At 48.6% G+C, this 27,810-nt stretch overlaps 1 protein-coding gene across 1 annotated transcript in view; it reads left to right on the forward strand.

The window, feature by feature from the left end:
* The window catches only part of DICER1 (dicer 1, ribonuclease III), a 2,611,056-nt gene that overhangs the window by 2,189,463 nt on the left and 393,783 nt on the right, over nucleotides 1-27,810 (forward strand). The window contains exon 22 of the mRNA XM_069637684.1: nucleotides 15,086-15,241. Coding sequence (XP_069493785.1) covers nucleotides 15,086-15,241 — 156 coding nt within the window. The remainder of the gene's footprint in view (nucleotides 1-15,085; nucleotides 15,242-27,810) is intronic.

Below are 27,810 nucleotides of genomic sequence, written 5' to 3' on the forward strand. Positions count from 1 at the left end.
GAGATGATTCCACCTCAACCTTCGGCCCCAGTACGACTGGAGCCTGCGCCAGCACCGGTTCAGCCCCCGTCCCCGGTATCCGCAGAGAACCAAGTGCTGCCTACGCCAGCGCTGGTGCAGTCCACATCTAGCCAAAAGTGCAAGACACTAGCCAAAAAGAGCTTGGTTAAACCACACTCAAGGCAACCCACCAACAAGCACCTGGACGCTAAATACAGACCGGCAGAGGGGGACGCCCTGCTGCTGTCCGTCCACCCTCAGCCACATTCCTTGGTTATAGCAGCGACATCCATGTATGCCAAAAACCACAAGGCTTCCACATCTTCCTCAACGACCTCAAGCTTACTGGGTAAGGAGGACAAAATTCTGTAGGCCTATGGAAAAAAATGTACTCAAACGCATGGCTTCACCTCAGTCTGGCGAACGCGGATGACAGGCTGGCTCTAGCCAATCAAAGACTTTGGAGGAAGATTGCGGAATTCCTTTCGGATCTGCCAGTACACAAGCGAGCGGCCTTCAAGTCAGTCCTAGCCGTGTCCAAGTTAGTTGCACAGGACATTATGGAGTCCACTGTGGCCCATATAGACACAGCAGGGAGATCCATTTGTATCTCCACTGATAATGCAGCGTTCGGCTTAGGTGAGAGCCCCAACTTTAACCCAGTAGTCCAGGATCTCCCATTCGAGGGTGGGAATTTGTTTAATTCCTTGACAGACGATGAGTTGAATAAAAAGAAAACCAGCTCGCAAACAGCCAAGTCTCCGACCATCCTGGCTCAACAGGCCACTAAATTCTATGGTCAGGTTCAGGCAAGATCTGACAGGGGGAGGACATTCGGGGGTTTCAGGGGCTTACAGGAACGCAGAACACGCCTGCCGGACAGGCCCCCCAGGCTTCACAGGTGCAAGCAGCAAAGGACCTCAAACAAAGGTTTCTTCCAGTCCCGCTCCCAAGCACGTGCCTCAGCTGTAAAAAAACATTGAGGAGTGCATCAGGGTCCACAGCTCTCCGGTGGGGGGCAAGCTTACACTTCACACTCAGTCCTAGTGGGCATGTTTTGCAGATCCCTGGATTATCTCAGTGATGTTCCATGAGTTCAACCCCCCCTTCAATCCTCCCTCGATCTTCCCGCCCCTTGCTCAGATCGGGACGCCTACTCTTCTTGCAGGAAATCTTGCCGCTTAGAGAGAGTTGTGCAGTGGAGGAGGTCTGGCCCTCTCAGAGGCTCGGGATACTCTTCGTGAATTTTCGCAATTCCGAAGAAGAACCAAGCAGGCCTCAGAGTCGTTCTCAATCTGTCCTTTCTAAACCTTTACCTATCCCTTCAGAAATTCAAGGTGGTTATGCCAGCTTTGATTGCAGAGTCGCTGTCTGGGGGAGACTGGACATGCTCCCTGGACTGCTTGCGTCACTATTTTGCAGCCCCGACGGGGCTACCTCTGGTTTAGGGTGATGGGCTGCCATTTTCAGTACAGGGCTCTCCCATTCGGATTGATCTCTGCCTCGTATTCACCAGGCCGATGAACTCTGTTGCTGTATTCCTCATGTTGGAGGGCCACCATCTTTACCCATACCTGGACGACTGGCTGGTCAGAGGGGGATCTCCAGGTGCCGTGTAGGATACAGCACTCAGGCCTATGGACATCTTATACGAGCTGGGGTTCTCAATCAACCAGAGCAAGTTGCAGCTGCAGCCCACCCAGACCCTGGTCTTTCTTGGAATGCTTTGGGATACGAGGGGGCAAAGGATTTTCCCAAAGGCAGAGGATTGGGGCGCTGAAGGCAGCGATTGGCCACTTTCTCAGCAGAACGTCAACCACGGCTTAGTGGATCCAGCACTTGCTGGGTATCATAGTTGCATGCCTGCTGGCTATTCCACATACAAAGCTCAGGATGAGGAGGATACAGCTGCACCTAGTGGCTTCGTGGAACCAGGCCATGGACTTGCAGGTGGCGACAGTCTTTACCCTGGAGGTACATCGCCAGGATCTGGTGTGGTGGGGGCACGAGTAGAACCTTTTCGATTGGCATACCTTTTTCTCCAACCAAGGCCAGCATGGACGATCATGATTGACTCCTCACTGGAGGGATGGGGGGCTTCCACCCTGAGCGACCACTGCGTACATGGACTGCGGTCCGACAAGGACGGGGCCAGCCACAATTAGCCCTTCAGATCTTCCTGCCACTGGTCCTGGACAATGCGGTCTACATTCAGATGGGCAGCTCAGCCTGCATGTACTACATCAACAGGCAGGGGACACCAGATCCCAAGCCTTGTGTATGCTAGCCATCCAGATCTGGGAGTGGGCAATAGAGCACAATATACACTCTCGTAGGTCTGCCTGCCAGGGAACCAGGGAAGTCCAATCAGGAAGCCGACAGGCTCAGCAGACTGGGCGTGGACTACTACGATTGGCAGTTATGCCTGCATGTCCTGGCAGGGATCTTTCAGAGATGGAGCCTCCCAAGGGTAAACCTATCTAGCACTGAAGGCAGCAAGAGGTACCACCATTTTGCCTCCTGGATGGGATTGGACAGAGAATCGCTGAGACACATGCTACACCTGCAGTTTGACAGCCTCTGGGCATATGCGTTCCCCTCAACCCTGCTGATACACAAAGTCATCTGCAAGGCCATGGAGTTCCCGGCCTCAGGCTCATTCTTATTGCTTTACGCTGGCCAGCCAGATCATGTTGCTTGGAGCTGGTGAGCCCTCTTCCGGTCCAGGGACCTCCTGTCCTCATGCAGCATGGGGAGGCGGTGGTTCACCCAGCTCCAGAGAAGCTAGCCCTAGCAACCTGGTTCACGAAGATATGACACTGCAGCATCTGCAGTTGTCCCAAAAAAATCTAAGGATTATACAAAAGACAAGGAGTGACTCCACGGGGAGTCGATACAAGAGCAAATGGACCAGGTGCTGTTACTGGACAAGGGCATAGATCCCATGTATTGCATACTTGATCAAGTACTATCGTTCCCAGCAAACCTAGTGGAATCAAGTGTGCAGGTCACACGTGTCGTACTTACCTGCCTGTCATAGGAGCATACGGGAACTCGGACAGTATATCTTACTCTTCATCTTACCCAGTGGTCAAGAGGCATTTTACAGGTTAGACGAGGTTTTAACCCCATGTCAAGCTACTACACCCAGTCTGGGACCTAAATCGGTTAATTGGGGCGCTAGCGTGTAAGCCGTTCGAGCCCATGGCATCATCGGACATCAGATTGGTCACCATTAAGACGCCCTCCTAGTGGGTCTTAAATCAGCATGCAGGGTCAGCAAGAACCAGGCCCTGGTGGCATCCGAACCGTATACCACTTTCCATCAAGATACAGTGGTGCTGTGTACTCATCCTTCTTTCTTGCCAAAGGTGGTGTCTTCCTTCCATCTCAACGAGGAGATCATGCTACCGATATTCTTTCTGAATCCGGAGTCAAAGGCAGAAGGCGTCCTACATTGTTTGGACGTTAGAAGGATGTTGAGGTTCTATCTGGACAGCACTAAGGGGTTTCGGAAATCAGATGCGATGTATGTCACATTTGGTGGTTCAAAACCGGGTTGTCAGGCCTCCAAAGCCTCTATCACAAGGTGGATGGTGGCAACCATTCAGGAGGCCTACAAACTTCAGAACAAGTAATTACCAGAAAATCTCTGTGCTCATGCAGTCAGGTCAAAGGCTACAGCTGTGGCCTTCCAAAGGCACGTGCCCTGGCAGTCTATCAGCAAGGCAGCTACATTGGATACCCCTTCCGCCTTCTGTGAACTCTATTGTCTCGACAGCAGTGAACGCTCGGACGCAGCCTTCATGCAAGCAAGGCTGAAAATCCTGTAGCTATATGCATCTCACCTCCTTAGGACTACTATTCAGTGGTAATCACCCATGCAGTATGGAGGAAAGGGAACAGAATGTAGGAGTAATTATAAATTACTCACTGTAGTGATTAATGTACTCCTAGTCCATAATCCCCTTTCCTCCATACAACCCTCCTTCCTCCGCCCTAATAAGAACGTAGTTAGGCTTTAGATCATTCTCAAAGCGCATGCCTCCAGTGAGCTCTGTGTAGCCAAATATTCCAATTCTAATTTCTGCCTTCCCAATGTCTCTTTATAAAAGGCTCTTGCCCAAATTATTTTTAGTCTAGTAGATTCTACATTCTTTAATGTGGCCAAAAGTAAATATTTTGCCTGCTTACATTTTGTATCAAACCAACCCCTACATTGTGACTCCTTCAGTGGCTGCTCTTTCTGAAAGATTTCTGATATTTTCCCTAATAATTGAACAAAAGCATTCAAGATATATTTAGCATCATTCACATCACCCAGAATAGAAGACACAAGCAAAGACAGGATTGATGTTATTATCTTCTGCTGAAAGATGTATTAATCTTGGCCCATTTTATTCTCCTCTTGTCATTTGATGCAGGTTCAACATTGTGGCGGTGCATAACTGTATTTTGCATTGCTGATTTCAGCTGTCGTTCGATTGAGAGAGAAATGGGATGGTGATCACTGCAGCGTTCATTAACAACTCTAAGTTCTTTTATGCAATGCCACTCACTGCCTTACAGAAATACAAAAATAGTCAATTGTTGAGGATCTTAGATGAGGTTAAATGACTAACGGAGGTGACACTTTGTTGTCACTGAACCTTCTTCCATTTTTGTGACATCTGATAGCCCAGGTATTTTTAAATGTGGGCAACCCAGGTATTTCCGGATAGACTCGGCCGTTTACCGAGTGTAGGCCCCATTCAATTAACCACATATAAACAAACGAACCATTCGCACAGGTGCGAGGCACCTGCGTTTGCGGGTCGGGAATCCACAGTGATGAGCAGTCTTCTGCTTCATCAAGAAGCCCTGTGGGTGGGGGGGCCCATTGCCAAGTTTAACATTAAAATGTCCCCCTAACTGGAGGGTATTTACATTTGTTTGTGGTAACCTCCATATTGTGATGAATCTGATGGAGTCAGCACTGTTTTCTCGGCAGTGACCTTCCCCCATGTGGCCAGGGGACGGCAACCGCTACCTGATCCTGACCCCTGGGGTGGCTATATGAGGGAGGAACACATGGGGGAGACAACCTCCGGGGAGATGTATTGGCATCCTCGGGTGAGACATGGTATCCCCCATTTTCCCTTGAAGATTACCCTCCAATGTCTAATACGCTAATGGCCTATTATCATACCTCTACTTCTTTCATGAAGCACAGAGAAAACCCATCTCCCAGACCTGTAGGCCAACATTCCAACTTAGATCTGCCATGTGGAAATTACAAAGCTTCTTTCTTCAGTTCCATTATCAACCATTTAAGACTAATTTGCCATTTAAAATCATTGAAAAGGCTTATCTAAGTTTTTCAAACCATTCCTTAACTGTGGACTACTGTTCCCAGAATTGCTCCAATACTGGGATGAGGAAGAGGAATCAAGCAATTCAGGGCAGAAGAGAACATAACCACAGCAAGTGCTCTAGTTGTTGCTCGAATCCACCTGTGCCTAGGAAATTTAAGGTGGAGCAACAGGGAGCTAAACGCTGCTGTTGGCGAAAGAAAGCTCTACCTCTCCATGAGGCTTGAGGAACCAAAAACCCCAGATTCGCGTGGTGGAGCCAGGCAGCTCACCAATGAAGAAGGAAGCTGCTGCGCAAAGAGGACACACTTTGGGAACCAGCAAGAGACTCTTGGGTGTCCGCAGGTGATGACAAGCAGCACTTCCCTTACCCACGCTGAAGCCGGAACCAGCGAGTAACGGCAAAGCCACTAGAGAGCGAGGAAAAGGCAGTTGTGAGAAAGAAGCAGGCAGAATACCTTCATTGGCTGACCGCAGGAGAGCACAGGAATGCCAATACAAGCCGGTCGGTCCATCCAGAGGCAGATGGAACACTGGGATGTATCGGCTACCGCGCCAAATGCAAATAATCATAAACGGAGCAACAGAAAGAGAAAAAGCAAAGAAGCATATTGTAAAAGGGGAAATTGAATTACAAACAAGACCCTTACAAGTATGTGATAGTATGCAATGCCAATACATGGTAAGCCAAGCAGAATAATATATCAGCAGGATATATTAGCCAGCCAGGTAATTGTACAACAGTGGGCGCAGGTAGAGGTCCCGTATGAACAGTAGTCCTGGCAGGAGAGTATACCAGGCAGTTGCAAGTGTGTGACCATAAGAAGCCCTGGCAGGAGAGTATAGCAGGAAGTCACAAGTATGTGAATAAAATAATTCCTGGTAGGAGAGTACACCAGGCAACCACAAGCTTGTATAGTAAGTAATAAATATCAGGACTTTGTGGATCAAAGAAGAAGTAGTAAAAACCCTGGCAGAGAAATAAACCAGGCATCCTGAAAGAGACAGAATTACAAAACTAAACACCGAACAGTCTTGTGCATTGGTAATATTGTGAATGAAGGAAAATACAAGGGATTGTTGTTTGTAAAGAACATTTGTGTTAAAGTGTAATCAAGGGGAAGGAAATCATCCTCTGTAGCAAAGAACCTTTTATTCTTAAAGAACTTTTATGTTGAAGAGAAATCTAGCAGAAGGGGATCACCCTCTAGAGCAAGATACTTTACCCTTGAAGAACATTTGAATTGGAACCATTTATTCTTCCTTAAAGAACACTTTTCTGATCCACCCATGGTTAAAGACATATTTCCTTTTCAACTTAGAGTTTAGTTTATAGTGTTAGTGTCGAAATATCCTGACACAGACAAATCCTTAGTTTTTGGTTTAGGTAGGAAAATTCCTCTTAGATTAGGTTCAGAGAGGCCTTTTTCCTGTCCCTTTTATTTTCAATAATAAAAACATGGCACACTTATGTCTGGGTTTCAGTCCTGACTCTTAACAATATACTCTTTAAATGCTAAGAGGCTATTATTAAAATTCCCAATCAGTATGATTTCCACAGGATTAGAGGTGAGACTTAACATCTGGAGAAAAATTCAAAGTTGTTAATTGGAAGAATCAATGAAGCTCTTACCAAAATAGTGAGTCTCTTAAACCAATGGCATCTAGGTTTTTTTGGTGCATGGATGTAGCATATGTCGAAAAGATATCTAAAAGCAAATTCTCCATTGTCGAAGTCTCTTGCAGTAGGATCAGATCAAGATTTTTTAAATAGATAACTGTCGCCGCTTCTAAAATCTTTGAGCGAGCCCATGCAATATTCCATGATAATAAAGTTAGTGAGTCCAAATGCTGAGCCCTCTTCTCTGGGCTATCAGACTATCAGAAAAATGGAAGAAGGTTCAGTCTCAACAGGAAGTATCACCTCTGTTAGTCCTTCAACCTCATCTAAGGTAAACAGTATTTCAAATCTATTGGTCAGGGTAGAATCTTGGGTGGATTTTATTTCACGACCCCTAGGTGAGGCTCCCAGACTCCTAGCTCGGGGAGGTAATCTCCTCTCCTTGGGGTTTGCAGAATGTATTATCGCTGGCAGCTGGGAATACGATCCATTATAATGAGGACTTGGGGGAGAAAAAGTAGGCGGACAAAAAAGGAAAATGGTACCAGTCTGCTTCTATAAGTAGAGCTGTTATATTTGGAACAGTTGCCGAGATGAGAATTAGTCAAATAAGTTGTAAAATTAGAGTGTGAAAAAGTGACCACTACACAATCCCCTTTCATTTGTTTAGGAGGCTGGCCTACCCATCCGACTCTTCTTGCCATAGTATTCCTTGTGGGTCCATAGCGGGAACTGTCAGATTTGTGTTTCTCCGATGGCTAGCTTTATTAATCAGGGAAGCCATTGTCTCCTTATTCCCGCCGGAAAGCTCTGGGATGTCAATAATTATCCCAACTAACGGTGCAGTAGCTTTTGGAAGATTGGGGATCTGCATGGCTTCAATGGTGCCACTAGGGTTGTATACTAATTGACCTTTTCACAATTGAGCTGGGGAGAATTGACCTAATTTAGAAGGTCAATTAGGACATATATGCGGGGGGAGACCCCACCGCAACCCATACCCAAACCAATCCCCTTTATATTATTTAAAATCCAAAATCAACCCAATACATACATAAAATAACTAAAATAATATAAAGGTCAATTGTGTAGAAGGTCAATTGGGACCACTATAATTAGGTCAATTGTGCAAAAGGTCAATTTGGGTAATACCGCCACTAGTATATGGGCTACCACTGGGACATAAAGATCCTATTAAGGGTGGGAAATGCTGTCTTGTTGGGCAGATATCTGCTTTTACACATAATGAATTCACCTCCAGGGGGCGTGGCCAGTAGCCATGTAAGGCAGACATGCTCACTGGAGGCTCCTATAAATGTGAAATCGAGAATCTACATACATCAATTTAATTGGGACGGAAACACCAGAAAAAGAAGAGACACCAGCATTAACCACCTAAGCAGCTGGAAGAGGAGTGAGGGGTCTGGGGAAGCCTCTGGTAAAGAGAAACACTGCATGGAGTGGCGCCGTGGCGAATGGTGGAAAGATGGCGGCGGTAGACTGAAAGAAGCAAGCAGAAGCACCGCAGAGCCGAGGAGCGCTGCTGAAAGCAAGACGCTGTGCCGTCAGCCCAGCAGAGGCAGAGGTCGGCCTGAGATAAGGATAGCAGCTGGCGGAGTCCCGAGGCCGAGAGCGATGTTTGGGAGCCACGGTTCCGGACTGTCGGATTGCAGGAAAAGAGCCCGGGCTAGAACAAAGGAAGTGCAGCGACTATAAGAGAGGAGAGGCCGAGCGGCTACAATAACACCGCAGCGTACTTCGAGAGATGGAGCGGCTGGCAAGGTGGGCACGCCTTGGAAGCTGACAACGAGGAGCACATAGACCTTGCTTGTATGGTGATGCGGGCGGTTGGTGCACTGTGCAAGAATTTTGGATGAGCAAGCGGGACAAAAAGCGGATCCCCCCCTGGGTGCGGACACTGTGGCCGGGCCGGAGTGACGGCGGTGAGGAGGTCGGGAGAGAGCCCCACAAACACGCAAGAAGGCAGTAAGTAGTTGGAGGACAGGGGGGACCTGGACTAGTGTCACACTCACATTTACTGAAAGAAGGCCACCCCCACCATCCTTTTGGAAGTAAAGGGGCCAAGCTCCATAGGCACACTGAGGACGCTCAAATGGAAATACCCACCATAGACAACCCCCCCTCGAGTGCCATGGGGTAACACAGAGGCAAGCCCATAGTGGACCGCAAGCAAAAGAGGGGCTCATGAGAGGGGTTAAGCAGAGACCCCCCAAGCCACAACCTGCGAAACACAATAGAGGCATAACATAGGGATCCAGAAGGGACAACACCCGCCGGGGAGGCGTGTCCTCCCGCATTCCAACAACAACCAGGCCGCTGGGCCAATTCAAAAAGGGCCGCGCTTGCAGGACCCAACTACAGAGACGAGGACCCAAGATGTAAGCAGGGCGCAGGCAAGGGGCACAGAAGGCAATTGCCTAGCAGGAACAGGTGCTCCACTGGTCATAGGAGCACCGGTGAACGTGGTGACGCAGAGAATTGCGGTTCACTGTGATCGTGGACCCAGTGGCCATATGCAGATGAAAAGTGAAGAGCTCATTGCAGAGTAACACACTGCGGGGGGGGCGACTAAGAGGGAACAAGGTGGACCAAGCCCAGGCACAGCACACCGGCCTCACAGCTGATTGGGGAGGAGTGGCACTGAGAGACATTGAATAACCCAAGGCGAGGAAGAGACCAAGACGGCATAGAAGACCTAACTAGAGGGTGGTTTGGCCAGGCACGCCCCGGGCTCCCCCCCGCCCTTGCATGAAGGACTCACACAGAAGCTCAGCAGGGCTAGACACTGGGAGACGCCCTCACTTCGAAGAATAATTTAACACCGGAAAGCCACAAACTGACATTTGGCACTGCACGTCACAGACGAGAGGCGAGAGGGAGCACTAAAGGCAGACCAAGCCTCAATCCCAGAGTCTTGGGGCATAGACGGAGAAGGCCCGTCTTTGTTTTTTTCCTTCCTGCACCGATGGAGTTCAAGTCTGCACATGTCCTTACTTCTGGTGGATTGTAAGCATATAGGGATGAGATTCTCAGTGAGGTAGCTTGGGGACTTCAAGGTGACAACATTGTAGATGATGCAGCAGGCTTTTAAAATGATTCATGCTTGCTGTGGGATCCAGTGCAGTTCGATAAGGGTTGGGGTGATGTGGTAGAATTTGCAAAGGCCTTTGATGAGTCATGCTGCAGCATGCAGGAAACATCTCAGGGTAGTTGCTGGTACCATCCAGGTGGGAGAGGACTAAGGCTCGGACAGCAGATCACAGTTTGATTTCTGGGATGAAGGGCTTGATTTTCCACAAGAGAGAAAGTTGGTACTGTAAAGACTGGAGGGGGGTTATCTGTACTCCTGCTCTCTATATGGCAGAGTCGAAGCACAGAGCACCCCAGCCAAGATTTTCTATTGTTGGTAGCAATGGACGAGCAATCAGGGCTTATCTCTCGGGAGGTGATGCAGGTTGTTTTTTAAGCACAATGTAGTCCCCAAACACCCACAAAGGAATGTCCACACACTGTTAGTGAAAACACAGTCTTCTGGATTCTCCTAGGCGCGTCAGCGGCCTCGACTTTCTCTCGTGGGACAAAGCGGTTGACAGTGCTGGTGAGAGATTCCTTGGATTCAAATGACTTAGGCAATGGAGCACTGCGGCTCCAGTTGGTGGTGGCGGTCGTTGATGGTGATGGTCTTCAATGTCCGGGCACTTCAATTCGGATTCCGTGGTGGTCCCCTTCTCTGGTCGGCAGCATTTGGAGGGTCTGACTTCCAGGGAGCTTTGGCAAAGATCAGCTGGTGCACGATGGTCCCTCGTAGCTCGGGAAGAGGTCTACTAGCCAGGTCCTCTCTTGGATCAGTTTGTTAAGGAGAATTCTCTGTAAAGGCTAATTTCCCAAACCTAGTGAGTCCCCCAGCAGCCTTGCTGGATTTTTGGGGTTTATTTTTTTCACCTGCTAAGAGTGAGACTCTTTTTCTCCCACTCTTAGGCATGATTTGAGAATGTCCTTTGACTTTGTAATTTGTTTTATGGGCTATCGGGTCTTTTACACCATAGGGCCTCATGTGTTTTTTGTATGTGTGTTACACAGCACCCTCAGTGCAGTAACACAGGGGTGTCATAGTGACCCCAAACATAGACTCCATACCCTGGGACTGACTGCTGTCTCCCAGGGCATGTAAAGTCACCATTGACTTTACTAGTCTTAAATTGTGAACGGAACCAGTACAAATTCGATTGCCCCTGGGTCTGTTTTCCAAGGGGGCACTATCCAGTCCCCCCTTGTCGCGTTTTTGGCTGGTGGCAGTGGATACCACGCGAAATATTCCACCAGAATATTTCCTATGGGATTTTCCCATTCATTTTAAATGCACCACTTTTTGGTGCAATGTTAAAGATACCGCCGGGTTATTTATTTAATATTTATTCCCCGGTTGGGTCTTTTTGCCAGGACTTGGTTTTAAAATGGCGTTTGTGTTCGCCTCTGAAACCCTAACCCAAGTCGAGCCCTTTGTTCCACTTTTGGCGGGCTTCTGCACAGAAGCCTCCAAAAGTGGTGCCACTCTGTCTGGGTCTACAGGATGTGTGGGAGGGGGGGAATAGGCACCCTGGACTGAGTTGCCTTGGCAACTCAAGTCGCACTCATGTGTGATTGGCCCAGTGGTGAGCCGCCCGGCTCACCACTTAGCATGTTTGATTGACAGCTAGGCTGATGAATGGGGGTTTCTGCATAAAAGTAGGGCTTTGGAGACTGGAACTTCAGAAGTCGCCACAGGACCTAAAGAATCCGAAGAGGGGAGAAGCTGAGCCATCTACGACGACGACACCACTGGTGGAGCCCTGCTGTACGAAACTCACCACTTTCCCGACAACAGAGAAGATCTTCTTCCAGGAGAGTCTTCTTCCCTTTGAGCTGGTGGGACCAACCAGTTTGCCTTTTTCGCCTTCCTGGATTGTCTCGTGGTCGAATCGCCCGTGCCAAGCACCCCGGCGTCCGGATAGCCACGCTTCACCACTACCGCGTATAAAAGGGTAGTACCTTTTAACCGGGAAACTCTGCGGCTGGTTTCTTCCCTGGGAGTGCTACGACCTCCAGCATTCCTCCACGTTGAGATCTTCTCTTCCCCTGGACAAAGCCCCGACTTGCACCCGCTGCCAGGAACAACTGCCCCTGCTGGAGCTTTCTCACCATTTCAGGTACTGTGTCCCGCCTGGTCTCCCTTGCAACAGACTGCCCAAGGTGTCCCGTAAATCCTTGACTCTCTATCCTGGGGTGACCTCGGACCTGTTAACATTAACTTTCTAACTTAATAAAACCTCTTTTGACTTGTCTGCAAAGACTTTGAGTGCATTTCCACTGTGTGATCTTGGGCACATTCTGCCTTGCTCTCTCCAAGAGTGGGCCTGGCCTATGAACTTTTTGCTCTACAGTAGACCCTGCCTTTCTTGATTTGCTGTGGGTTCTTAAAAGTGTTGTGATTTTCCTATTCTGCCTTTTCTCTCCCTTTTTTTAACAATGATTGAAGTGCCATCTATGGTTACACGCTCACCCCTGTTTTGCTAAATAAGTGGTGTATTAACCTAGACTTGTCAAATAATTAATTAGGGAGGTGTATGTATTTCTAGTGACTGTGTTTGAACTTGCTTGACATATTAGTGCCAGTGTATTTTTACAAGTTTGTTTTTAAATAAATAATTATATACTTTTATACCCAAGCTCTGGTCAGTGTTTGCTTGTGCTACTGTATTTTTAGCCCTATTGTGTATACTCTATATACTGCCTAACTCTTCTTGAGAGAAGTCTGACTGCTCGGCCACAGCTACCAGGTAAATCTGGGTGGTACAGACTGCTACCATTTGGGTTTACTGCCAACACCTGTAGTCTCAAACTTTTTGCAGTGGTCCCTAAGGGAACTGCACAGGTTTCTGCCTAACACAGTTCCTTAACAGTCACACAGCTTTCAGATTAACGAAGGACAGCAGCAGCCATTCTTCTTCTTTCAGCAGGCTTCAAGGTTAAGCATCAAGTATCAACTTCAGCTTCTGAACGAATTCTAGCAGTGAGAGGCCCCCAGATATACTGTTGATCTTACATTCACTCTGTTGGGTCACACTCAGGCAAGCAATCACTCAGAAGGGCATTCAGGCAGGCAGGCAGCCAATCAGGTTCACAGTGCATTCAGGCCATTCTTTACCATCCAGACACTCAAAACACAGAATGTGGATTCGGACAAGTATCCAGCCATTCAGCACTCCACACTGCATTCATACCAGTTTCGGGCAGGGCTGTCTCAGTCATTGTGTCACCCACAGATACTAGACACCCATAACATGAAATGCGTATTCGTCACACACTCCATTCACCCAGGTCCCACCCCACGGGCGTACCCACAACATACAGTCATTGGGAAGGCTCCAGCCAGTCTGTCCTGGACTTCCCCACAATACCATATATGGAACTTCCACCCAACAGCCAGTCAGGGGGAAGGGACAGAGTCGGGGCTTCCCGGGACTTCGGGATAATAAGGTAACAGGCAATAGAAAGCAAGAGGCCACAGGGGCAATCTTGTTTCCTATCAGGAATGAACTGATTCCAATGGCAGGGCCTGGGTATCCCAAAATGGAGGATACTCTGAGCACCTGTCAAGTTCAGCTTGGAACTGCCACCAGCCCATAACCTATTCTGTGGGCCATACACAGGTGCCCAAAAACATACACTAGGACTACAGGGTTGTACTCCCACCCATGGGTGCCATAAGGGGATCCAAAGGGTCTGTTGACCATGACCAAAAAAAGGAAGAGCTGCACCGCCAGGAGTCCCCAATGAACTCCTGCACAGAAAACAAGACAGAACATACATAATAAAGATGTAAAGGACAAGGAAATGGAGGCCCTGTCCCTCCAATACATTTCCAGCTTCACAGGTACCAAGCTGTTTGTTTCAGCCATGCTGTTCATTGTTGTTGTTAGGAAGATGGACAGCACTCTGCAGAAATCTAATCAGCCCTTTCATCTACCCAGAACTCGATCGATATTCACGTCTTGAAAATGAACCAAAACAACCAATCAGTACATGTTTGTTTCGATGAGTGCAATGGCCCTATTTGCACACTCTACATAGTTTTTATCACCTGCGTTTGAGAAAGGTTTGGACAGAACTTGAGACGCCTCATCATGTGTGGAGAATCGTTGAAATGGGACTGCTGTTTGGGTTCTTGTTTTTTATCCCTTTCATCTGGGATGAATAAGGTCATATAGTTGTGAACATTAGGTTGCTGATGAAGGACTTCTAGTAGTCTGAAATGCATTGTACGTGTCTCCTCATTATTAAAGAATATTTTTGTTTTATCCAAAGAAAAAATGAATTTGACTTTCTGTTTTTTATATGAGTTTACTGATGGAAGTACAATTAAAATCTCTTGTTGAAATAGCAAACATTTATTTGCAAGGATCTAGCTGGCACCATAGGGTTTGGTGTCCTTGGACCTGGGTTATTTATTTGTACTGGTTCTTGATTCTGTAAACAAATAGAAGTTCTTAACTAGCGAGTCACAACTAATATCTAGCATCCACACTATTCACTAAACAGGAACAGCGTTTCTGCCTGATAGGCACACAAGCTGCATATAATTCAGTTTGAGTGATATGCAGCTTGTGTGCCTAACAGATTGAGTCGTTATTCTCACGTACTGCTCCCCCACGCAAGATGTTGCACTACGCGTTGCTGTGTGAAACGGTACCGCCATATATCAGTCAGTTTTTACTCTGCACCCAAGGAATGTCTTTAGGAAATGTGACATGGACTACTATTACAAGAGCCAACACACTAAGTAACTTGTGCTTTTATGTGATTTATGTTGCATGCTCTAGTGTCTAACCAAGAGTGTCTGAACAATAGAGAAAACCGTTCCCTCCTAATAAGACCTGGAAGTTTCAGCAGGTGACTGAGTGTATTTTATTCAGGGTAAGAAAAACTATTAGAAAGATTATGGGTATTCCTAGAAATATGTATGATGGCAAAGAACAGAGTTAAGCCAGAATTAGACAAACAATATAAAGTGTACTTTCTAATATGTCATTTTTAATGGTTTACTTCTATCAAGGTCAGCAACTGCAATCTTTATCGTCTTGGTAAGAAAAAAGGATTACCTAGCCGTATGGTTGTGTCAATTTTTGATCCACCCGTCAATTGGCTTCCTCCTGGCTACGTAGTTAATCAAGACAAGAGCAACACTGACATATGGGACAAAGATGAAGTGGTAAGATTTTGTTGTGGACTTTCAAGATCATGTTTAGGTAATTACTTGCTTCTTTGTGACGACTTGTGATACAAACCTTTGATTTTATCAAATTTTTTATATTGTATTTTCTGGCCAAAAATCTTGCCTTTAGCAAAGCCTTCTCCACATGAAAAGTTAATTCAGTTTGGAGTCAAATTCTGTTCCACTGATGTTACCCTAAATAAAGATGCCACCTTTCCTACTGATGGTTTATCACTTGTCAATCTCGGTAGCTTCTCATTTTAAGGTCTATAATCAAGGACTATTATTCTACGAGATAGTTACCATGTAGATATGGTCTGCCGTAGAGATTGCTTTTACCTGTAACAATGCAGCAAAAATTGGTTATTCTAATGGAGAAATGCCAAGCAATCAGTAAACATTGTGCAGTTATGTGATTTGCAAACAAATTCTGTTAGTAAATTGTAAGATTCAATGTATTGTCTTTCTCCCGCAGATTCCTCATCAGATAGCTGTCCCCTTCCTGCTTCAGCTGTTCGGAAAACATTCGACAGGGGGCGTAGTGGATCTTGACTTGCCCGTCGATCACCCTTGACTCAATGCTCGATCATCACCCCCGTACCGCAGTTCCTTTTTTCACTGTGCTGCTCGTGAGGAACACTGCGATATTAGTTTTTTCACTCAACATTTGTCGAATTCCTTAAACTCAACGGTTGCCGATTCGTTTTTACTCAACGTTTGTCAAATTGTATTCACCCGAGCGCCCATGCAGCTAGCAAATTAAATTACGCTGTCATTGAAAAAAAACTACTAGCCATCAAAGGGGCTTTTGAGCAATGGCAAAACCATATTCTGGGAGCATCTCATCCAGTGACTGTACGGTCTGATCATCAGAACCTAGAACATCTCCACTCTTTGCAGTTCCACAGTAGTCGACATGCTCATTGGGCCTTTCTTTTTGTTTCATTTCGAATTCCTCATTACCTGTATCCTCGGCTCTGCGAACATCAAGGTTGCTGCCTTATCTGGATCTCGGTGTACCATGAATCCCCCGGACTCTGAACTTGCTCCAATGTTTCCTTCCAGTCATTTTGTGGGGGTTATCCAGACTTTCTCGGACCATATCTGGCTTTTTACTGCTTTTGACCAACTATTTCCTACATACTCCGATCAAAAATACTGGATCAAAGGCGGTGTTCTATTCTGGGGCAATAGACTCTTCATTCCTGAAGAAGAATGGCATTATTCACCCATCTCTGAACATCAGGGTATCAAAACCACTATGGAACAAATCCAGCGACTGCTCTGGTGGCCTGGATTGGCTGCCTCAGTTGCCCCCTATGTCTCCACTTGTCCTGTCTGTTTCCAGCATAAAACATCTCGCCATCGAACCGCTGCGCTCTTACAGCCTTTGGAATGTTCTCCATACCCAAGCATACCGTTGCCACTGTTTTATTGTAGATTTACCAAAGTCGTCTGGTAACACCTGGATCATGGTAGCGGTGGACTGCTTTTCTAAATTGGTGCATTTCATACCCATGCCAGCGATCCCTATGGCCAGCTTGACGGCTCAAGCTTTTTTTCCATTATGTCTATATACATCATGGCATTCTGAACAAGATAATCGCTGATCAAGGGTCCCAGTACAGTGGGCCCTTAGTTCTGGGTGCCACACTCAAACCAATGGGCAAACTGAGAGAACAAACCAAACCTTGGAGCAATATTTGCATTGCTTTGCCAATGCTCTACAAGATAACTGGAGTCAAAACCTGGATACCACTGAAATTACATACAGCAATTCTGTGCATTCCTCCATCAACTGTACTCCTTTCTACTGTACTTATGGATTGCATCCTAAACCCTTGCCTATAGAAACCCTTCAACCCTCAGTCATACCTTCGACTGATGCTTTGATTACTGGATTACAGGACCTACATAAACTGGCCCCTGAAACTCTCCACGAAACCAAGTGCACCCAAAAGGCACAAGCTAATAAACGAAGAACACAGGAAGATATTTTCACACCTTAGGACAATGTCTTGCTATCATCTAAGAACCTACCCTTGCAGAATCTTTCCACGAAACTTGCACCTAAATACTTGGGCCCCTTCCAGGTACTGAAGAAAATATCCTCTGTGGCTTACTGTCTTCTGTTACATGCTCAATAGTGTGTCCATCCGGTCTTTCACGTTTCTCTTCTGAAATACCATGTTCTGGATCTGCACATCAGAACACCAGTTTGTCCGCCCCCTGTAATCCTAGCCGATGCTCCTGAATATGAAATCTGAGCAGTTTGTAATTCTCGTCTTTACCGTGGTCGCACTTGATTGACTGGAAACAGTATGGCCCCAGTGATCGTACTTGAGAACCTGTAACAGAAGTGAATGCCTGCCCGGCTTATTCAGCAGTATCCATGGAAACCTGGTGCCCCTTTGTTACATAGGAGGAGGCGCTGGCATTTGTATCCGAGCTGGAATCTCCGCCAGCCTGAACGGCCCAGCTTCTTGGTGCACGGATTGTGGGATGTCAACAAAACAGTCTGCATCATTCCATTACGTGGCCACTGCATTGACGCCTGTTTGCACGGCAACCACTAGGCTTTCCCAGCCTTGCTTCGGTTTGCCTATGGACATAAAAGGAAACGCTGCTTTGTATGCAGTGTGTCTCAATGCTCTCCAGTTTCCTTGCGTTTCTGGACTTGCTGTCTGCTTGCTTTCAGCCATCCTTCCTGTTAGCCCCCTGGCTGTGACCTCTACTCTTTATTTTGCTCTAGCCTTCTACTTGGCCCCTGTCTTCTTGTCTGCTTCCTTCTCTTTGTCTGCTCCCTTTCCAGTTCCTCCTCCCTGACGATTTGCCTTGATATTCAGGACCTTAGTCCCATTCTTTGGGTTCAGCCTGACTACCTGGTCTCCGGATCACCGCTACACTACTGCCTTCCCTGGTGAATTCCTCTGCTTGCTGTTACACCTCCTAGTCCGGTGCTTCCACTGCCTTATCACCATGCTAATACTGTGAGGCGAGTCCGTCGTGTTGGGAATTTGGTTCTGCCTGTCTCCCGTGTTCATTTCATGGGAGGGGGAAGAGACTGGACCTCTGGTATACGCCTTACTGCACCCTGGATTATTTTGGAGGAAGAACAGTACCAGAACATTCCAAATACCAGCACCAAACGAGACCCGTTCCTACAACTTGTGACGCTGTGCTTGACATTAATAGATATGGTATAGCAAAATGAATATTCCAGTATACCTCTATGCTACCTAAATGCTCTGAATCTGTTAAAAAGCTTGAAAAGCATTTACCATGCAATATTATGTATGATATATATATATAATTATGATGCTTGTGACTCTGCTTAGAGTCGCATGCTTTGCATATAGTCCGACATCTAGTGGTAATCTCAGAGTATTGCATCTTTCTTTCGAGGATCGAAAGGGCACATCAACATGGGCGTGCCTGTAACACTATGCCTAACGTGACGTGTAAAGTACCCAAAATTCCTCACGCGTCGAGGTCCCTCAGATTGTTTTTGTCCACCCACCCAGCTAGCTAGTCGCCCTATGCGGAGCTCGAAAGAGATTTATTGCAAAAGTTATATGTTCTTTGTCCCACGACCGTAGGCCGTTCAGTCTTTAACCTTCTTCATCGATGACTCCCTGTGAACCCCGAAGACGTCTACTCCTTTCGGCCAGCCCTATACAGTAGGGAGAGTGGGGCCCTGGGGTTTGATTCTATAAGAATGCATTTCCTTTTCCCCTCTCTTTTCCCTTCTCGTCTGGCTGCCGCCCTTTACTTCGACTATGTCGGGGACTCCATTTAAGTTTTGTCCGCCCTGTAACGGCAAATACTTGTGGAAGGGACACACACTGAAAGTGTAACAAGTCTCTACCTCGTGATCGCAACGAGCGATCCTGCAAGTCTTGCCAACATTTTCGTCCGAAGACGCTAAAGGATTGGCGGACTAAGCGGTGGGCGGCCTATGTCATGCAGGCCGAGAGTGGTTCCCCCCGTCGGCGCAAGCACCTCAAGTGATGAGGATGATAGCGGCAGCCATGGCCATGGCTCTGATGTGGAGTCCATAGACCTTTCTGCGGATCCTTCCGGTTCCAAGTTGCCCGTCCTCGGCCCGACAGGCAGGCCGCCGGTACTGCTATGGGGAGATCAGACCCCGGCGAAAAAAGGCACACCCGCATCACGAAAGGATAAGCATACAACCCCACGTGCTCCCTCAATGGATTCATTGAGGAAGCATCAAATGCTAACAGGCTCACCGACTGTCTCGACGGCGCCTACCTATCCTCACGATCAGCCGCCCTCCCCGTATCCGTCATCTCAGCATGCATCCGAGCTTAACACTATTTTTTTTTAATAACATATTTTATTGGTTTTAAACATACATACAATACATCTACCTTACCCCCCCCCCCTCCACCCTCCCTTCAACATTCCGGTTGGTACACCCCTTGATTCCAGTCATTGCTCTTCCGCACCATTGTTTCCGAGGCTTGTGTTTCTTTTCATGTCTCGTATGCGGAATGTGTCCATCTTCTTACCCCTCCACTTCACCGGCAATTTCTACCACACACAGTCCTCCCATTTCCCCCAGATCTTGTGCGCCTTTGCCGGGCATCCCCGTGCTGTGTATATTCTATGCTCCTGTGCTGCGCAAATGTCCATTTCATTCGACCATTGATTCACGGATGGGCTTTCCGGGGCTCCCCATTTTTGTGCTATATCCCGTTTTATTAAACCCATTGCATTGGAAAGAAAGATACCCTCCCACCTGTTCGAGATGCTCTCGTCTGGGGCCCCCAATATCATTATAGCAGGTTCTGGGGTTATCGTGCGCCCCAGGGCTTTTGTGAGTTGTTGACAGCATTGCTCCCAGAAAGTCTTAATTTCAGAGCATCCCCAGAGGAGGTGGATGAAAGTGCCCTCCTCCCTTCCACATTTCAGGCAGTTGGGGTCCTCTGCTCTTCCCCAGCTAAATAGGGCCTTTCGCGGGTAGTACACCCTATGTAGTATTTTTAGTTGTACCAGTCTGATCCTGGAATTAATTGCTATTTCGCGTGGGTGCATAAGTATTTGGATCCAGTTCTCTGGTTCAATAGGCCCCACGTCACGCTCCCATTTGTTCTTAAGGCTAGTCAGCTCCGGGGTGGCAAAGGCATTAATCGCCTTATACAGGGTAGTGGTGACTTTTGCAGGAATGTGTTGTACCAGGAGGTTACGTTCCAGGGGTGTGTAGTCTGCTAGCTCGTCAAGCTCTAGCCTATGTGCACCAATGGCGTGTGTTAATTGCAAATAGTGGTAATTTTCTGTTTCTGGCAATCCATATGTTTGCTGCAGGGTTTCGAATGGGAGGATTGAGCCATCCGTAACGATGTCTCCTATTGTGGATATCCCAGCCTCCACCCACCTGGACCATGCATTCAGCTTCCTCACCTCCTTCAACCTATGGTTGTGCCAGAGTGGTTGTGCCATGGTAACTTGTTTTCCCCAACCTATGTGGGTATGTGCCTGCCTCCATACCGTCGCGATATGGGTGGACATTGTTTGTGCGGGGGGCCTGGCTAGGGTCTGGTATAGTATTTCCAGTGGCGGGCTGCCCCGGGTAATGGGTTCCTCCGCTCTTATATGTGGTTGTCCGGGATCTCCGTGGAGGAGGTCGTTGACTACGTTTAGTTGAGAGGCCCAGTAGTAGGATCTTAGATGTGGGAGACCTATACCCCCCTCCCAGATGGATCGTTGTAGTGTGGTTAATGCAATTCGGGGCTGCCCGCCCTTCCATATCAGTTTTCCAACCAGGCGTTCTATTTGAGTGAACTCTGAGTTTGGTATGGTCAGTGGGGCGTTCTGTAGCACATAAAGAAAGCGCGGGAGCGCCATCATTTTAAAGAGGGCCGATCTGCCCATGAGCGTAAGAGGGAGGAGCATCCAATGTCTTACGTCCTCTGCGAAACGATCTACTAGTGGGTGCAGGTTGTGGGTCACATATTCCGAGAGGATCCCGGAGATCCATATGCCCAGATAACGGAAGCCCTCCCTTTCTACTCGGTATGGGATGCCTCGGGGAATTGCCATGTCCCCCCCCCTCACCGGGAACAGGACCGATTTATCCCAGTTGACCCTTAGTCCACTGAACTCCCCAAAAGTCGTCAGCATTTGGGTTATGATTGGGCATGCGTGCTCTGGATCGCTGAGGTAAAGTAGTAGATCGTCAGCGTAAAGGGACACTTTGTCCTCTCTTCCATCCGGCCATCGGAATCCAGACCATGTGGTGACTTGTCTGAGCCATTGGGCCAGTGGTTCGATCGCCAGGGCAAATAGGAGGGGGGAAAGAGGGCATCCCTGTCGGGTGCCTCTGCCCAATGGGAAGGCTTTCGAGGTCCAGCCATTTACCCTAACCGTCGCCATTGGGGCTTCGTATAGGAGCCGTATCCAACCGAGAAAAGCCTCACCTATGTTCATGCGTCTCATCACCGCCCATAAGCTTTCCCACACTACCGAGTCGAAAGCCTTCTCAAAATCAATAGCTAGGAGAGCTAGTGGCGCTTCTATGCTCGGGGCTTTTTCCAAGAGTAAATGTAGCCTGCGTAGATTCATTCTAGTGGATCTCTGCGGCATAAAGCCGCATTGATCCGGGTGGACCAATGTGGGTATGGCCTGTTGGAGTCTATTGGCCAGCGCCTTGGCAAGGATCTTCGCCTCACTATTAATAAGCGATATGGGTCGATATGACGTGCATTGGTCAGGGGGTTTACCCTGTTTCGGAATAACCACAATATTTGCTGTTCGTAGGTCCCTCGGGAGGGTGCCCAGGTCTTTGGCTGCTAGGAATAGTTCTCGAAGGGGGGTCGCCATTTTGTTACTGCCTAGTTTTTTCCAGGTCTCGGCCGGAAAGCCGTTAGGACCTGGTGTCTTCCCAGATTGTAACTGGGACATGGCCTCTGCGATCTCTACTTCGTCCAGTTCTCTGTCTAGATGTGTTTTTTGCTGTTCCGAGAGGCGTGGGATTGCGATCTCATCCAGCAGGGACGGATCCATTGGTAATGTCGGGGCAGCGTAAAGTGTGGCATAGAAGTTGGCGAATGCCTCCGCTATTTCTGGGTCTGTTTTGGCGGGGGTGTTGGGGTTCTCCGTTATCTGTCTGACATGCCGGTGCCCTTCCTCACGGCGTTCCAGCCAGGCCAGTAGTTTGCCGGCTTTGTCACCATACTCATAAACTCTGGTCCTGGTCTCTCTGTGTGCCTGTTTTGCATTATCTAACGCTGCGTTATGAAGAGTTGCTCTGGCTTTCATAAGGGAGCGGTGGACCTCGGGGCTGGGACTGGTGACATATCTAGTTTCCCATTCCTTTGCGGCTACCTCCGCCTCCGTGATTTTTTTGTTTTGTTCTTTCCTTTTATTACACGTCCATGCCATTATTTCCCCTCTAAGTACCGCCTTATGGGATTCCCATAGCGTCACCGGGCTTTCTACAGAGCCTGTGTTTATTTCGAAGAATTCGTCGGATTTTTCCGTGATGTGTTTCACGAACTCTGGCAGACCCAGGTAATAACTATTTAACCGCCAGGTCTTGGGGGGCAGTGGTTTATCCACCTGGAGCATTAATTCCAGGGGAGAATGGTCAGAGATACCGCGGGGAAGGAGTTCCGCTGTCTTAACCCTATATGCTTCGGGGGTCGGGAGGAAGAAGTGATCCAATCTGGACAGGGATCCATGAGCCCCTGAGTGGAAGGAGAACCCCTGATCTAAGGGGTGGAGGTCTCTCCATACGTCACTCAGCCCCAGAGCTGTTGCAAAGGTCGCTAATCGGGTGGGTTTATTTGGGTCTCGATTTCGTATATGAGTTCGGTCCCGTGTATTGCACATCACATCATTGAAGTCCCCTCCCAGGATCCATAAGTCTGGCTGTTGTTGTACTATCAGTGCCGTGACATCCCCTAGGAGAGTATCCCCCAGTCCCGGCGGGGAGTATATTGCCAGGATGGCCACCTTCTCCTCCCATAGGGTGCCTTCAACCAGCACAAAACGGCCCCCGGGGTCTAGTTTCACTTCCGACAGTGTAAAGGGGAGCCTCTTATGTAAAAGAATCAGGACTCCTCGGGAACCCATCGTGTACCCTGCGTGATGCGCCTGGCGATAGTTCGTTCTGCGGAAAAATTGGCAGGTCGTGCCCGCCAGGTGCGTCTCTGTAAGGAGAGCTATGTCAGGAGAACGCCTGTTAAGGAATTGCATTATAAGTCGGCGTTTTATGCTTGAGCCCATGCCATTCACATTCCATGTGAGGAGTTTTAAGGCTCTGTGCCGAGTATTAAGTTCCCTTGGGGCATGTGTTTCTTCATCTGAGCCGCCGTTATGTTGTTGTGTGGCCATTCCTGTCTACAGGTCTAGATTGTTGTATCAGATATGTATGTGATGTATGCGGGTGTAAGGATGCGGTGGGCATGCCCTTCGGGTGCGTGGATATTGGGTGTGAGGTGCATCTTAGCTTCTCGGTGGGAATTGGTTTGGTGTCGTGTCCCGGATAAATTTTAACATATAACAACTCCCTGTCCCCCCTCCCCATACTCCTCCCCAACATGAAGTATCTGTCGCCCGAACTTTACTGGCGCTAGAGAAAACTATGCGGCCAGATTAACTTAAACTGTTATTTCTTTCCCTCTGGCCCACTACTCCTTACTGATTCAAGTGTCCGGAGCCTTGGGTCGGGGGCGTGGTGGTCGCCGGTGGTCTGTTGTGTTGCTTCTGATTAAGTACGTTGCGTTTGATCCTTCGTGCAGCGGCGGCTATGACCTCACTCTAGTGACTGTTCAAATAAGGAGGATGTCGCCATGGCCCACCTACTGGGCCGTTGGTTGATGCGTTCTATCCCGGTTTCCATCTGTTCTTTGGTTTTGCGATTGACTCTGTTAACTTCTTTCTGGGTCAGGGATCCCCATTTGGTTCGTCGTGGTTTCCCTGCGCGGGGTATTGAGCAGGTCCATTCTCCCTTGGTCTTGGTCTCGGTCTTTCCCCCCGGTTTCTCTCAGTCCTGGTCCAGTCTCCCACGATGTGGGTTTCGGCCCATCTCCATGCCTCCTGTGGGTCAGTGAAGTGGATTGTCTTGCCTTCGTGTTGGATTTTCAACTGTGCCGGGAACAACAGTCCGTATTTCACGTTCATCGAGTGCAGCTTCCTTTTCAGATGTTCAAAGGACTGTCTGGCCCTCTGGACTTCTCGGGTGTAATCCGGAAAAAAGGCGATCCTGGAGCCATTATATGTTACTGTCCCTTGTGTCCTGGCCATCTGTAAAATGGCATCTCTATCGCGGTAATTGAGAATTTTTGCAATAACCGTTCTTGGGGGAGCTCCTGGAGTTGGTCGACCGGTGGGTACCCGGTGCGCACGTTCCACCGAGAAGAAATTCGAGAAGGTCTTTGGGGCGAACAGGTCCGCTAGCCATTGCTCCAAAAAGAGTTCCATACTGGGGCCTTCTGTGCGCTCCGGCAGGCCCAAAATGCGGATGTTATTGCGTCGTGACCTGCCCTCTCCCTCCTCCACTCGGGCTTCTAAGGTTTTCAGGCGGGTTAGTGATTGCGTGAGTTGTTGGTGCACACCCCCCATGTCGTCCTCCACATTGGATATTCGCTGCTCTGCTTCTCCTGTTCTAGAAGACAATTTTTGGAGGTCTTGGCGAAGAAATGAGACCTCGGTGGAGATAGCGTCCACTTTTTGTTCCACCGAAGAGCGTGAGTTGGCGATTGCCGCCATGACGTCTTTTAGTGAGAGGGTCTCTTCCATCGGGGGGGTGGTGTTTGTTTCAATGTTCTCCGCGGTTTGTGCCGGTTGTGAGTTTGTTGCATACTGATCCATGGTGCTCTGCGTTGCGTTCTTCTTGAATCTTTCCTTCCCCATGATGTGGGAGATCCTCAGGGTTATGGACGTGAGGGGTAAAGCGTCTTATCCTCCCACGGCGTCGTCAGGGCCTTCTCGCGTTACCCTGCCGCCCCTGCCTCACACCCGTTGTGTTGTTACTTGGTCGATTGTATCTTCGTCTTCCCCGGGGTCTCAAGAGTTTGTGGATTATGCTCGAAGCCCGACGTGTGGGGAGCGCCTACTTGCTGTGGGTCGTCCCTTTTGTTGGCTTGTTAGTAGGGCAAAGGCACCGGGAGATACCACCGGCCAGCATCGGCGTTCGATGGCACGTCCGTTTCAGCGTATCAATACGCTCCCACTAGAGTCTCTCGTTGCGGGTCTGCCTGCAGCTGTGGTCCGGTGAGGGCGTCGGCTTACCAAAGAAATACACGGTACCCTCCCGTTATTCTCTCCTTGTCCTCGAGCTTGCAATTGCACCGGACGCGCCGGACGTGGCCCAGGTTGTCCGCCCGGTTTGTTTGTGTGCGCGGTTGTGTCCGCGGTGACTCCGTTCTAGACGGTCCGTCGCTTCTCGGGCCCTTGTCGAGGGAGTGGCGCAGGGTGGGTGGGGGTTATTCTCCCCCCCTCGGGTTCCTTCAGTGGATCGGACTCGGGGCCTTCGCTGTGTCTCTAGCCACTCTCCGACGCGGCGGCCATCTTGCTTTGCCGGCGGGGTTTCCCTTCGTTTCTTCAATGCAGATATTTCGTTCACCGCGCCTCGTTTTTGGTCTAAACCTTGGTCATTTGCTGTCGCCAGGTTCCGCTGCACAAAAATGTCTTTATTTCATCTGAACGAGTTCCTGAAGCAAAGGATTTTCCAGGATATTTCGGGCGGCCATGAGAGCGCTCTGGGATCACGTCTCCATCCCGCGCTCGCAGGCCACGCCCCCCGAGCTTAACACTATTAAGGGCGTCTCTTCAAAAAAACACAAGGGCCATCTAAGAGCGCGTCAGCGCTGAAGGTCTCAGCAGAGCCTAAGACCTCGATGGCACCTACAGGCGCGTCGAAATCTCTCCCTGGTCCACCGGAGCTGCGCAAGAGTCTGGTGAACCTTATTTTGACGGCAAATAAGCCGAAAATCACTTCCTCATGTCGAGAGGAGTATTCAGAAGGATCCCAGCCCCTCTCTAAGACTTTGGCTGCTAAGCCTCACCTTTCTAAGGAAACCTTTACACCTGAAGAGCACTTTGTCCCCCTCCTGATCCCCTCTGGTTCATACCTGTGGGCCAGATGGCAGATTGAAAGTAATATGGACAAACTTTCACAGTTTGTTTATTTTTCTGAGAGGTTTATTACCCCGAAATGACTTGAGGAGGAGGATACCTGCCCTAGTCTTCCAAAGGTACAGAAACCTTTGACTCAAGCTCCCCAGGAAGAGGCTTTTGAGTTCTCTGAACCTGAAGAGATCTACGAAGATCCCTATGGTCAAGAAGGTAATCCATTTGGCCAGGACACCCCAGACCAGTGCCTAGATTGGGGTCAAGATCAGCCTGTAGAGGAAGCACCTTGGCTTTCCCCCACTCCAATCACAGATCCAGAAGCCATGTGTCTGTATCTTCCAGCCTCGCCACAGAAGCAAGCTTCTCCTGTGGATGACCAAATGGCCTTCAATGCAATCCCGAAAAGGGCTACAGAGCATTTCCAGATTGCCACTCAAGAAGCATTACAGGACACTGACTTTGTGGAAGACATCCTGAAGGAGAAACCCCTAGGAGTCAGGCTATCCGATTGCTAAATTCTATCAAAAAGTGCCTCGCACTTTCTTTATTATCCCGGGCCATCAACGCTCGGGTGGAAAAATTGTTTTGCCCCTCCCCTTCTGACCCATTGTACATCCGGGGACATGCCACTCCAGACTCCCAGGTTGTTTCTACAACCAGGAAGATGCCCGGGGTACCATTGTCCACTTCAGAACAACCCTTTCCCCCCGACAAGGATTGCAAAAAGTTGTATGCTCTCATCAAGCACATCACAACTTCAGTAGCATATTCATGAAGGATTGCTAACAACACTACACTTATTGCAAGCTATAGTGATGTGCAGTGGAAACTACTTCAGGCTGGTCTTCAGGAAGTCCTGTGACCGGGTAAGATCACGCCTGTGGGCTGTTGTCTCGGAAGGGAAACAGAAGAACACGTTGGATGCAGCTGAGACAGCGGGCGGACTCTGGCCCACGGTACTTTGCTCAAGAGGGACGCCTGGCTCATGAATTCAGGTTTTAAGCCAGAAACCCAGGCATCTGAAACCAGTAGAGGACACTAATTTGTTTGGGAAAGCGGTGGATGATGCCCTAGAAACAGCTAAGAAAGAGCACAAGACTCTCAACTCTCTTAATCAGATCACTGCTCGGCCTTATCAACAGAAGGGAGGTAACTCTTGCCTTTCCTTTCGTGGGCAATCCTTTTCACGTTCTCCACACATCCTGTATGGAACAAGGGTTACAACATGGTCCTCCGGAGAGGGCGCAGCTGGCACCAGTCAATACCAGCAAAGAGGTCCGCGAAGAGGCAAAGGCAGGGGTTGGAATTCCACCCCAAGAGGTTCCCCGGCCTCATCTCAAAAATGACTCCGTCCTCTCCTATGCCTCCCCGGTCGGGGAACGTTTTACATATTTTCTTTATGCATGGGAGGGGGTCACTTCAGACCAGTGGGTGGTGCTCAAAACCATCACCCACGGTTATTGTAT

The sequence above is a fragment of the Ambystoma mexicanum genome, chromosome 14 (assembly GCF_040938575.1).
Source record: "Ambystoma mexicanum isolate Mex_15411 chromosome 14, UKY_AmexF1_1, whole genome shotgun sequence".
NCBI classification, from domain to species: Eukaryota; Metazoa; Chordata; class Amphibia; order Caudata; family Ambystomatidae; genus Ambystoma; species Ambystoma mexicanum.